The sequence below is a fragment of the Carassius gibelio genome, chromosome A2 (genome assembly GCF_023724105.1).
Source record: "Carassius gibelio isolate Cgi1373 ecotype wild population from Czech Republic chromosome A2, carGib1.2-hapl.c, whole genome shotgun sequence".
NCBI lineage: Eukaryota > Metazoa > Chordata > Actinopteri > Cypriniformes > Cyprinidae > Carassius > Carassius gibelio.
In genome coordinates, this window is record NC_068372.1 from 20001619 (window position 1) to 20015650 (window position 14032).

Genomic DNA, 14032 nt, shown 5'->3' on the forward strand with positions numbered 1-14032 from the left:
ATCTAATGTATTGTTTTTCATTCATTAAAAAGATCACTAGCGGATCTCAGACTTCTGGAGGGGATGTAGATTCGTAATAGTGAGTGGAAGTAGGCGGGTGATGAGCCTGTGGCTGTTCTATTTTCAAGCATCAAGGTCTTGAATTTGATGTGAGCCGAAACCGGTAGCCAGTGCAAGGAGATAAACAGAGGTTTAACGTGAGCTCTTTTGGACTTGTTGAAGACCAGTCATGCCACTGCATTCTGAATCATTTGTAGAGGCCAGAAGAGCATTGCAGTAGTCCAGCCTAGAAATGACAAGGGACTAGACAATAAATTGTGCATTTTGTGAAGGGGTCTGATCTTTCTGATGTTGTGCAATACAAACCCGCAAGATGTAGCAGTCTTTGCAATGTAGTCTGAAGGTCAGCTGGTCATCAAAGGTTACACCAAGATTTCTGACAGAAGTTGATGGGGTACTTGTTGAAGAACCTAGCTGGATGGTAAAATCATGCTGTAGATTTGTAGTGGCGGGGAAGACAAAGAGCTTAGTCTTTGCCAGGTTGAGCTGTAAGTGGTATTCTTTCATCCATGCCGAGATGTCCACCAGGCGGCCTGAAATCCGTTGGATCATCTGGTTGAAATGAAAGATAGCTGTGTGTCATCAGCATAGCAATGGTAGGAGAAGCCATGTGTCTGTATGATGGGACCCAGTGATGTTGTGTGTATGGAGAAGAGGAGGGGTCCTAGATCTAATCCCTGAGGAACCCCAGTGACCAGTTGATGTGCTTTTGATACCTCCCCTCCCCCGGCCACCCTAAAAAGACCTACCAGTGAGATAGGATTCAAACCAGCAAAGTGGAATCCCTGTGATGTCTAGTGATGAGAAGGCAGACAGGAGGATTTGATGATTGACAGTGTCCAAAGCTGCAGACAGATCCAGCAGAATAAGAACTGTTGATTTATTGATTACTGTAGCACAGTGTTAGCTGAATGGCCACTCCTGAAACCGGACTGGTTAGCATCCAGTTTGTTGTTCTGTGAAAGAAACAATTATAGCTGGTTGAAAACAAATCATTTGAGGGTTTTTGCTATGAATGGAAGGAGAGAGACAGGTCTGTAACTGTCTATAAGAGAAGTGTTTAATGTAGGTTTTTTGAGGAGTTACCCGAGCCTGCTTTAATGCACTTTATCAGAGAAAAGTCAGAAAATAAATCTTAAAGTAAAAATGTTTTTGAGACTGAACCTCAAATAACTGCTTGAAATAAATAAATTAACAAATAACATGGAAACTAAATGGTTTCAACGTAAAGTCTTTATTATAGCATTCGAAGACTTAATAGCCAAGTTTGATTTTTTTCTGACTGAATTTACAGTGCAGCAAACACAGATGAAAAAAGGTACAAGAGAGTAGGACTGAATCCGGTTTATTCACTTAGATGTGAAGTTGTCCTTTTGACTGTTCCCAGACTTTAATATGCTACAATATTAGCAACACAAGAATCCATGATCTGTAGTTGTGCTGGATTGAACATCTAAATAGACAGACGTGGTCCAACAGTGGGCTCATCATAAGGGTCTAAACAAAACAGTCCAGGAATGGGACGTCCACAACTTTATACAACAAATCTTGAAGTTATTTTGTCTTGTAGAATGTGCCGAATTCCTGTTATTTATTCCTTAGTAAACAATTAATTGTAACATGATTTAAAACAGAGAAACAAAACTCATAATAAACTACACTTGAAGGGTCCATCCCTTTCTATGGTGAAACACTTTAGCCCTATAAATGTCAAATACTATCATCATCAAATATAGTACATGTGGCATTCATTGATACATCTTTATTTGTTAATAGAATAATAGTTAAAAATCAAGAATGAATGCTGGTCTCCCTGATAGGGTAACGAGAAAATAGGCAGCGTTAGTTCATTCTGAGTCATAACGAGTCAGTCACTCTCTGCCAGATTATCTTGCAGTTCATTTCAACTTAAATGAACAAAACAAACCAAAAGAAATCACATTCCACAGTCACTGTAAGCAAACAACAAAACATTTTTATACAAAGCCAACAAAGTTTGACCAGTCAGATCCATGTATGAGTGAGGCTTTATAAATTATGCATTATTCATGAATGATAACCAGAGACCAGATGAGTAAGGTATGCAGTTGTATGATCAAATAAAATATTGAAAGGACACTTTCCAAGAGCTGAGGCATAGGTTTTGTCAAATTTGGCATTAAACGACAATGGGGAAAGAATGAAGCAGACCCACACATGCAACCAAGTCTGTAACCACAATAGACACTGAAATGTTTGATCGATAACCACTCTTCAGTGGTTCATTCTTAAATTATTACTGCTTCTATGTGGTAACGTCCTTGGATACAGCCACCATGTGAACATACTGGCTAAACATATGGGTAGAAAGTGGTAGCATTAAACTAGCAATTTTCTAGAGAAGTTAGTTGGTCTCCTACTCACTGAGGCATTCAGAATAAAGATGATTTCTGGCTTTTTATGCGAGCAATGCAAACCAAATGAATGCACATTTTGATTGTTTAGTTATAGCAGATGAGATGTTCAAACCTTTACATTTTGGTATTGATCCCTGACCAGAATCCCACTATGATGGGAATTTCAACAGTGGTATAGTATTTAAGTAACTTGTATTCTTGCTTCTACACCTTCTAAAAAAATCAAGAGATAATCTTTTTTTCTTTTAAAATAGTACACTAAAATGTCTAGAGTCACTCTGGCTCCATAAGCAAGCAGGGTTAACATATATATGCACACTTGTACATTATACATAAGTACATAAATATACACTTACATCTGTGCATAAGTATGAACAAAGACACAATTAAAATGGAAATACATATAATTCTATATGTGTACACATACACAAAGTTACAGCATACATGTTAAGTGCTAGATTTCCAAGTATAGCTACTGCAAACCCAGTTTGGCATGCTGGGTTGCGATGGCTACAATAATACTGGTAGGCAGGATAACACAGTTTATGACCAACACATAGTTTACACATTTCCCCCTTGAGGATTAAGGGAGCATGGGTTTGATACTTCATGTTTTGTTTGTTTGGAGTCCGTTTAGATTTCAGCAGCTTATGTACAGAGACAATGCTCACATTCCAGTGCGAGTCCAGAGAGAGCAGAGCTTGTGCCAGTTATTCGCTGTCAGTCTGACAGAATGTGCACAAAGGACATTGGGAAGACCCCTTTCCTGTCAGGCTGACCCTCTATGTGCCCAATCTGTAAAAAGGCAAATTGATGAATGTGACCATCTGTCCAAACAATCTGCATTAACAAAACTGCATGCCACGGCACAGATTCACTTACCCACCACTCCTGGTCTTCCTCTCCTGTAACAATTATAACCTCCCCCTCCACAAAAGTCAACTCATCGTCATTATCCGCTTGGCAATCATAGATGGTTTTCACACGCCTTACTTTGTTCTTTCCCTGCACAGAGATGATCTCCAGTTATTAGAGTTACACATGTTGATCTTTTCCAGTATGCATTACTGTTTCAAATTTTGGGGTCAGTAGGATTTTTTTATGTTTCTGAAATAGGTCACATATGCTCGCCAAGGCTGCATTCATTAAATTAAAAATACAGTAAAAACATGACAATGTGAAACTTTATTCCACATATAACATATAACTGTTTTCTATTTTGATTATAATATATATAAAAGGTTTTAGTGTCACACGAACCTTCAGATATCATTCTAATATGCTGATTTTCAAGAAAGGTTTACTATTAACAATGTTGAAAACAGTTATGCTGCTTAATATTTTTGTGGAAACGTGACACTTTTTTTTCAGAATTCTATAATGTATAGAAAGAACAAAAGAACAAATTACTTGAAACAGAAATCTCATGTAACATTATAAAAGTCTTTACTGACATTTCTTATCAAATTAATGTGTTCATGCTGAATAAAAGTATTAATTTCTTTAAAAAAAAAAGACTGGTCTTAAACTTTTGAACTTTTGACCTATATAAAAAAAAAGAAATATTAATTGATATATAAACTAATGCCTTCTTATTTATTTTTACTTTTTTAAGTTAAAAGTGCACTTTTTAAGCTCAATATTATGAATTAAAAAAAGTTATATTAGGTTAAAAATTATAAAACAACAGACACAAATCATGAAATTAGTACAAAACAGAAGGCTGCTAAACTTAAACTTTCTGGGTCCACAGTACTTTTTAAAAATTCATGAAAATGTCTTTTCACTCACCACTGTGTTGATTTTCCGTGGCATGGGGACAGGCATCTCCACGGTCCCTGCAGGTGCACCATTAGTGTCCTCACTGGCCTGTCTCGGAGAGAGCTCCTCCTGCTGACCGGACGACTGCTCCTCTGTCCGCTGGGGCTTTGGACTCGTTTCCTCCTGCGTTGTTTGCCTCTGTGTGGTCTCAGCTGCTGAAGACACGGTAGGCTTGGATGGGAGGTCGGAGAGCTGTGGCTTAGGAGGAAGATCCTTAAGCTGGGGTTTCGGGGGCAGGTCAGAAAGCTGAGGTTTGGGAGGTAAATCCGACAATTGTGGTTTTGGGGGAAGATCAGATAGCTGCGGTTTAGGGGGAAGGTCTGAGATATGCGGTTTCTGGGGCACTTCCACCGGCTGGGAGCGTTCTGCAGGTTGTGGGATTTTAGGTGGCGGCTCAGTGGGTCTAGTTATCGTATCTGAAGCTCTGGTGGGAGGCGTGTCCTGGGCCTGTGAAGGTTTCTGCAGGACGTCAGGACCGGACTTGTCCATTGAGGAGAGGTGGATAGTGTCAATCTTTCGTAGTGCCACTGAAAGAGTAAGACATCATGTGTAGGTCAACATAAAGGTAAAAATCTGAAATAATAACCTGTAGCTAATGTCATGTGAAATGTACCTTTTTGAGGTAGTTTGGGAAGAACACGTGGGCCAAATGCTGCTTTTGTGTTCATAGAAGCAGTGCTGAAATCAAAAAGGTATGTGATTAATATCTTTTATTCTTAAAATGATTAATGCTAAATCTTAATGGTCTTTGTATGCAGACATGATCGATGGGCAAAACAGGACTATTACATTTTAAAAATCACAAACTCTAAGTTTATACAAGGGTAAAGATTGAAAAGAGTCAGACAACATGAAACGGCAGGTATTTTCTATATCACCTTTGCTGCTGCTGAATTCCCTCAAACTTATTGGCCGGGGATGTCCGATTTGCAGAAGGAGGTGTGGAGTCACTTCCTATGAGGTTCAAAAGAGGGAAGAGGTTTAAAGCGGGCTTGAAGTTCCTGTATTTCATTCAGAGCTTTGGCCATGTCTTATACTCTTCCTTTTATGTGCATGTGATCTTCATCGATGTTACCAAGGCTTTTTTATGAAGTAAAAATATTTGTAATATGCCAAGGCAACTGTAAGGAAGTCATTTGCAGGTTGATTTTCTCTGAAAAACTATAAAAGCCATAATTTTGTGGCACAGTCAAATGGGGGCGAACTATCACCTTTCACAAATACAGTAGATTTTTGTGTCCCAAGACTTTTTAAAAAGCATAAATGTATTATTGGATATGTTAAACGCACTATTATCTAACGCTAAAGTAACCTCGCAAAATGCAGTTGCGCATATTAAATAAGCCAAGTGTGATAAAGTACCTAAACATCCAATGTCATTAAAAAATAATAATAATTAAAATTATGATAGTAGCCTGTTCCATCTCAAAAGTCTTGACATTACTGACCAAATTCAAACATTTAAATGATTAAACTATTTTATAATTTTGACATTATTTCCTAAATTGATATTCAATCTAATTGTAATTATTTACATATTTTAATCACCAATAACCTTAAAACAATTTAAAAGTTAATTTAGTTGCAAAAATGCAACACAATATGAACAAAATGAATCGCTGTTCTTAAATCGCAAAGCTCGGAATCACAAAGCGGCAAAAAAAGCAGGCATAAGCTGATTAATATGAATATTAAATGAGATTAACTCTCATTGTGGGGTGGGGAAAGAAAAATTACTGAAGATAATGTAATGTTGAGCACTAATTGTATTAATATCCTTGGGTGTTTGACATGCCACGCTTCCGCTCAGAAAGCTCTCAGTCTTTGATCATCAACACATACTCAAGAGCAGGAGTCCTAAATCAATTACTCAGCGCATCACTTCATTGTAATGGCTATTTGAGGTCAGGCTCAGAATTCATACCCACCCGTTTCACACCAACACCACCACCACTATCAGCACCAAAACGACAAAACTGCAAGAATTTAGTTCTTTTCTGTCAGCGGAAGTTGTGATGCAATGTTGTTTCTTCAGACACAAACTGAGGTGTTTCCACCTGGACGCACCTTTGCTCTGCGGGCCCTGAAGTACGGGACTGGGGGGGTCAGAGTGGGTGCGCTTGTGTCCAGGAGGTGGAGGAGGCGCTCTCTTCTTAGATAGAGTGGAGCTGCCTCCTGCACTTGATTGCGATCCCAGTGGCAGGGAGGTGGGCGGTCCGGTGGACGGAGCTGAAAGAGTGACGAGATGACGTGATTGGTCGAGAACCAAGTGTGGCCCGAGCGCACCAAAACACAAGGGGGAAAGGCAGCACTCCAACCAAGGAGGAGTATAAAATCACCTCCGGAAGCACAACCAAAATAACCAGAATAGTCAATTTTTAGCTAATGTTCATGTTTGGGTAAGCTAGTCCCAGAATGCAGGCGGCGGGCTGATATCCAATTAGTTTGAAACCAAAGACAAAGGTTGCTCACTGAAGTTTGGTTTGCAAGCAGACAGTGGTTGTGAGGTTGAGAGGATGTTTCACAATCACTCATGATTAGTTTCCATTGATTGTAGATTATACCTCCCCCGCAATTAGAGTTAATGCAAAGCCATTAGTTACATGCAAACATAACCATGCTTTACCTTTACAGGCACCTGGCCTACTCTTTTTTTTCAGTTTCATCTTTATTTTAGTTTAAAGGCGTGCGTACCTTTTGAAGTGGTCTTGCTGGCTATTGTGGGCCCCTCTGATACTGGAGATGCAGGTGTATCGGTGGAGGTGCTGTAGACGGGACTAGCAAAGGCTCCATAGGACAGTCGCTGTTTGTCTCTGTGTCCTAAATACCCTGACAAAGACGGCTTCTCCTGAGGGGACACGCTGGAGGAATGACAGAAGCTTTGAGGTCGGGGAGAACGCTCTTTCTTCACTGGACTGGGCTGGGGATGGAAAAATATTTATTTGAGACTAGTAAAACCTTGTTTTTACAACTGATTGCACTGGGTGGCGCTGTAGATATACAGTGTGCTTTCAGGCAAATCGAAATGTAGGAATATTTTTAATTTATTTTTAGGATGCACTTTTATGAAGCATTCAAAAATGATTTAGATTTTAGAATTTGAAGCCCTTCGAGAAACTTGGTCGCTTATGTTTTCTGTGTCTGAGTTGGCATTTTCTTTTTATTTATTTTTTTATTAGCTTAGTTTTAAACCATTATAAAACAAAACTTATTTTTACCATTAGAACATATTGTACCATTATGAAAGAAAAAAATTCTAACAAGATGTGAACTTTCCAGCAAATAGCAATCAATCTAACAGAGAATTACTCACAATGCTCATGCTTATAATAGAGGGGGGCATAAAGAGGGATCTCTTAACTCACAGAGCGAAGTGGAACTCTTGTATAAGGAGATATGGGACAAAACAAAAGGTAGGCTCACAAACCTTGTCATCTAGATCATCGTCACTCTCGTCGATCTCCTCCAGCCGCAGATTCCACTCATACTCCACATGAACGTGAGGATTAAACCTCCCGGCTGCTGCCTCTGCCAGCTGCGCACCCAATCACAAACTATTAACTTAATACAAACCTCCTCTCTGATGTTAATGCCAGAAAAGGCCATGTTTTGAGTAATTACACGACTGTATATTGAAATTTCAGGTGGTTGTATGGCAAAAATCTTCTGCAGTTAACACAACGATTAACACTCACTAGCTCTTCACACTGTGCATTTTTCAGTCGTCTGGCAATGTCCAAAGCCGTGTCCCCATTTTGATTTACTGAAATAAAACAAAGTGCATTGGAAGAGCCTTGCTGCTACTATTATGGCAATTCAATTAAGAATAAATAATAACTGTTCTAAGATTTTCAACAGTTACATTTTAGGGGCTGGGGAAAATGACATATATTTAAATTGCGCAAGAAGCAAAAATCTAAGCCTCCAGGTTAGGTGTGGTGACACCTGTATATTATTTAGTGCTAAGAATCTGAGGAATGAAACATGTCGGAGGATGAGCCTCCAAGAATTAAGATCGACATGCGCTTCCCACATGTCTGTATTTACAACTGATGTTTTCAGACCTCAGAATATTCAATAATCTCTTACAAATTATTTTATGACAGATTAAGTATAAATTTGGGGTCAGTAAGATTAATAATGCATTAGCAAATGTTGAAATTAACATTAACTAAGATTAATCGTAGATGCTGTAGAAGTATTGTTCATGCTAAGTTCATGTTAACTAGATAACTAATGAAGTTTACTGAAAAGTCTTACCTTTAAAAAAAATTATATATATAGTCAAACAAATACTTTTATTCAGCAAGGATGCATTCAATCTATCTTTGCCATTACAGGAATACATTTCATTAAACTAGAAAACTATCATTTTAATTTGTAGTTACATTTTCAGACTACTGTTCAATGCATGATCATTTATTAACATATATTCACAACAACTGCCAATTTAAAGTTGAAATAATCTTCAACAAATTAATCATCACACAAGGTCAAAATATTGTACTTAGCTCTGCCTTTATTTATTTTAAAATAACCGCAGATGATGGCTCTGTTGAAACATCTTTGGGTAGATGCCTAAGATAACGCACTTACCCAGGTCAATAGATGGTTTTCCCCTGAGCAGCAGTTTGAGACACTCTGGCTTCTCATATGTGCAGCAGTAATGGAGAGCAGTGTTTCCACTATCTGTCTGTCTGTCTGGAGCTCCACTGTACACACACAGATCCATATTCACCACCTTGCAGCTTAATTCTCTCAGTGGACAAATGTGCACAACAGAATCTTCTGTCTGATACCTGTTTTGGACAAGAAAGTCCACCAGGTGCAGTGAGGTCTGGTCTGATGTCCGCACGGCAAAATGCAGCGCTGTCTCTCCCGGGTCCTGTAGACAGTAATTCAGTCAGAATCAGGACAACATTACTGAGAATTATTTGCATTGAGTTAAATACGCTATATAGTTCTGCCTTAACATTATTACTCCTCCGCTATTATTACAGACTGTTTGATTCGGGTAGAGGCGGGATATCATTGTGCTATATAACTTGAAACTTAAAGTCAGCATTGTGTCTGTACCTATGTCCATGTCTTGTTTTTTAGTATTTCTGCCTCACAATCTAACGTTAAGTGCAACCGTGCATAGACCTCTTAAGACTAAAGATGTTTTTTATGTCTGAATTTGCTGATTTATTGTCTCTGCTGTGTTTTAAGCTTACAGTACTTATTTTGGGAGATTTTAATATACATATTGATCAAACTAATTCCTTGTTAGCCAAAGATTTTTTTGGTGGTATTGGAATGTTTTTAATCTTATTCAGTTTATAAATGCCTCCATTAATTGCCAAGGACACACACTTGACCTAGTGATTGAAAATGAGTTGTTCCTGTCCTAGCCTTCTCCTGTCGATATTGGTCTTTCTGACCATTTTGCAGTATTTTTTAACCTGGATTTATCAGTTCAGCATGTACATAGAGTATGCCTCGCACTGTTAAATTTCATAGGTGGAAATCAATTTTTTACTGCCAAAATTGTTAATGTTTGTTACTAGATTTCTGTCCTTTACTCTTCTAAGAGTTTTATGGATGCCCTGTTTTCAAATTTTGTGCAACCTGATTATTCTTTACTTGTTAGTTGTTTCAGGTTTCAAAGCAACCACTTGTGTACTTGATCCCCTTCTGGTTTAAGTCTTGTTTTGATCATTTGTGCCCAGCAGTGCTTAACATAATTAATGAATTGAGTACTGGTGTTGTCCCAGCTTCATTAAACATTGCTGCTGTTATCCTCAAGAAGTGCAACTTAGATTTAGATAATTGTAGCTTTACAGTTGTATAATCATCTTTCTGTTAACAATCTTTTTGAGCAACTTCAATCTGGGTTTTGAAAATTTCATAGCACTGACACGGCCCTGGTTAAAGTGACTAATAACTTTTGGCCTCTGATGCTGGATCTCCTACTATTCTTATTCTCTTAGATATTAGTGTCATACTGTTTTACTGAAACGCCTTGAAACAGTTTTTGGTATTTTGGGCACCATCTTAAACTGGCTTACATCTTATTTGACCAGACACAGAGAGTTTGTTGTTTTAGGGAATACAGGTCTGATATTGGGTCAGTTTCTACAGGCATCCCTCAGGGATCAATTTTAGGGCCCTTTATTTTTAGTCTTTATTTACTGTAATCTTGATTGTAATGCACATTAAAAAATAAAATAAAAACAACTTCTTATTGGGGTTTCTAAGCATACTTTTTTTAGCAGCTAGAAATTTAACTAGGCCCAAATCTAGAGATCATACAGTATTACTCCCATTTTCACTAAACTGGCTACCAGTTAAGTATAGAGTCCATTTCTCATACACACATACAATGCTCTCCAAGGTCTGACCCCGGATTATTTATCTCAGCTATTAACACCTTATATTACAAAACAAAGTATTATGATTCTCAGCAGGGTTTGCTGTTTGTTATGTTTCATGGGTCACAGAGCTTTTTCTAAATCTGCTCCCAGGTTGTGGAACCTACTTCCAGTTTAAATTTGGGAAGCACAGTCTCTTGGCATTTTCAAAACACATTTAAAAACAGATCTTTTTTTTATTTCTAAATGAATCCTCCTGTGCTCTTTTGTTTGATTTTGTATTTTGTTTTAGATTGACATGCATTTTTATTGTAAAGTGCTTTGAGAAGCTCTTTTAAAGGCGGTATAGAAATTTTAGATTTCATATCCTCTATAACGAATATGAAGCATCTTACAAAAATATTGAATAACCTGTGTTTGTCACATTTGCAAAAAGCCACTCTAGTCATCTGTCCTGAAGTCAGTTCAATTACACTCTAGGGAATAAATGACTACATTTCTCTAAATAAGCAGCATATAAATCAGTAACTTCATGACAAACTATTAATCAGAGATCAATACTTGTCCTGCTTCTGGAAATGGATCCATTAGCTCCACTCCATCTGCATAGAGCTGAATAAGAGCCATCAGGTCTCGAGTTCTCACAGCCTCGTACAAGTCGCCCTGTCTGGCTGTGGCTGTAGTGGCTGTCCTCCGAGCAAACCTGTGCTCCACGTACTTCGCATTTATGTACTCCTTCCTCTCAGTCCTAAAAAAATTCGCTTTTAAAACTTTATTCAAACCACATACTGTTTTACATCAATTAGTGCATTAACTACAAAACAAAGGGTCATCCTCATAGCTAAAGCCTGTAGTTCTGTATACATTTGTTAATGTATGCTAGGTAAGCTTGTACTCACATGTCACTTGATGGTGTTGGCTTTGGTGAAGGACTCGGCAGATTCCCTTCTAATATTTCATTAAAACTGCTGTTACCCACATTCTTAGCCAGCTGTGGAGAAATTGCATTGGCTATGAGTAACGAGCATATTAACCGTTCTTCAATGCAATGCATCCTTGTTGAATCATTACTCAAACAATGAAACAAAAAAACGTACTGACCCCAAACTTTTTACAATTATTGTAAATTAAAAGATTTATGTTCAGATCACCAAGAGTTCAGAAGATCCAAGTTTGTCGAGTTCCATGGATTGAATGCGTGAAATATGGACTCCCATTTCCCTGTGAATCCCTGAACACTCGATGCATGTCAGGATGCCCAGGTTAGTGGATAACCATTTAGGCTCTAGAGCAGATGAAACGGGAAAATTAGGTGTTTTATTGTATAGTTACAGAGGGATGTGTGTCCTGCCATTCACATCTAAGCCACAAGGTGGTGCAAAACTCTATTTTGATACCTTGTTGCACTGACAAAGTGGGGATCCCAATGCTACAAAACTTTCACACAGCAACTCATCTAACCTGGTGCGCCACAGTCGCAACAGACTTCATTTCCAGGCGTCCGCAGCACATCCTCGATGATGGCTTTGGTCAAGTCTTCCACATTGTCATCTCCAGCACTCTGCTCTCCACGGAACGCCATGTTCAGAGCCTCCTCCTTACTGTTAGTCAGCACTGAGATCCATCTGCACAACACAAATATTTACATACACACACACACATATATATATGTGTTAATGGCTTGCACACCACTACAGATGGACACACACACATGCGATAAATTATGTGAAATACCACACATAAACCATACACATAAAGACAGGTTTACACACAAACGCCCATTTATATATCAATATAAATGTGTCATGCAGATATTTCTCAAGCTAAATAATCCACAGCAAAATATACTATAGACAAGGCATGTTCAATACACTCACCGGCCACTTTATTAGTACACCTGTTCAATTACTTGGAAACACAAATTGCTTATCAACTAATCTCATGGCAGCAACTCATGCATTTTGGCATCTAGATGTGGTGAAGACGACTTGCTGAAGTTCAAACCGAGCATCAGAATGAGGAAGAAAAGGGATTTAAGTGAGATTTTGAACGTGGAATGGTTGTTGGTGCAGACAGGCTGGTCTGAGTATGTCAAAAACTGCTGATCTACTGGGATTTTCACCCACAACCATCTCTAGGGTTTACAGAGAATGGTACGGAAAAAAAAATATCCAGACTGGTTAGAGAGGATAGAAAGGCAACAGTAACTCAAATCACCACTCGTTACAACCAAGGTAAGCAGAATACCAACTCTGAACACACAACACGTCGAACCCTGAAGCAGATGGGCTACAGCAGCAGAAGACCACACCAGGTTCTGCTCCTGTCAGCTAAGAACAGGAAACGGAGGCAATTCACACAGGCTCACAAAAATTGGATAATAGAAGATTGGAAAAAACGTTGCCTGGTCTGATAAGTCTCGATATCTACTGCGACATTCAGATGGTAGAGTCAGAATTTGGCGTAAAGAACATGAAAGCATGGATCCATCCTGCCTTGTCTCAACGGTTCAGGCTGGTGGTGGTGGTGGTGGTGGTGTAATGGCGTGGGGGATATTTTCTTGGCACACTTTTGGCACCTTAATACTAATTGAGCATCGTTTAAACGCCACAGCCTACCTGAGTACTGTTGCTGACCAGGTCCATCCCTTTATGACTACAGTGTACCCAGCTTCTGATGGCTACTTCCAGGATGTCACAAAACCCAAATCATCTCAGACTGGTTTCTTAAACATGACAGTGAGTTCACTTTACTCAAATGGCCTCCACAGTCACCAGATCTAAATCCAATGAGCAGCTTTGGGATGTGGTGGAACGGTAGATTCACATCATGGATGTGCAGCCAACAAATCTGCTGCAAATGAACGATGATGCTATCATGCCAATATGGACCAAATAATGGAATGTTTCCAACACCTTGTTGAATCTATGCCGCAAAGAATTAATAGTAGTTCTGAAGGCAAAAGGAGGTCCAGCCCTGTACTAGGAAGGTGTACCTCATAAAGTGGCCAGTGAGTGTATACTGCATATTCACAAATATTCACAATGATTTTTCATACAATGACGTGTAGTGACATTCAGCCAAGTATGGTGACCCATACTCAGAATTTGTGCTCTGTATTTAACCCATCCAAAGCACGCGCACACACACACACACCCAGAGCAGTGGGCAGCCATTTATGCTGCGGCGCCCGAGGAGCAGTTTGGGGTTCAGTGCCTTGCTCAAGGGCATCTAAGTTGTGGTATTGCTGGCCTGAGACTCGAACCCACAACCCTAGGGTTAGGAGTCAAACTCTCTAATCACTAGGCCACAACTTCCCCCTGGATTTACTGGCTTTTACTTTACTCTTAGACTATAATGTATATGAATAAATGTCTGCATAAAAAAAAAATATAGGCCAGC

At 38.9% G+C, this 14032-nt stretch overlaps 1 protein-coding gene across 4 annotated transcripts in view; it reads right to left on the minus strand.

The window, feature by feature from the left end:
* Positions 1 to 1275: 1275 nt before the first annotated feature.
* The window catches only part of LOC128030442 (arf-GAP with SH3 domain, ANK repeat and PH domain-containing protein 1), a 38568-nt gene continuing 25811 nt past the window's right edge, over positions 1276 to 14032 (minus strand). For 2 of the 4 annotated variants that reach the window (XM_052618067.1, XM_052618083.1), the window contains 15 exons: positions 12092 to 12255; positions 11782 to 11915; positions 11530 to 11621; positions 11192 to 11378; positions 9077 to 9162; positions 8874 to 8989; positions 7973 to 8040; positions 7705 to 7812; positions 6972 to 7197; positions 6345 to 6506; positions 5156 to 5231; positions 4891 to 4955; positions 4248 to 4804; positions 3339 to 3461; positions 1276 to 3251 (listed from right to left, as the gene is read on the minus strand). In XM_052618067.1, coding sequence (XP_052474027.1) covers positions 3177 to 3251; positions 3339 to 3461; positions 4248 to 4804; positions 4891 to 4955; positions 5156 to 5231; positions 6345 to 6506; positions 6972 to 7197; positions 7705 to 7812; positions 7973 to 8040; positions 8874 to 8989; positions 9077 to 9162; positions 11192 to 11378; positions 11530 to 11621; positions 11782 to 11915; positions 12092 to 12255 — 2239 coding nt within the window. In that variant the 3' untranslated portion in view covers positions 1276 to 3176. The remainder of the gene's footprint in view (positions 3252 to 3338; positions 3462 to 4247; positions 4805 to 4890; positions 4956 to 5155; positions 5232 to 6344; positions 6507 to 6971; positions 7198 to 7704; positions 7813 to 7972; positions 8041 to 8873; positions 8990 to 9076; positions 9163 to 11191; positions 11379 to 11529; positions 11622 to 11781; positions 11916 to 12091; positions 12256 to 14032) is intronic. The other 2 variants (XM_052618077.1, XM_052618094.1) reach the window with 1 other exon arrangement.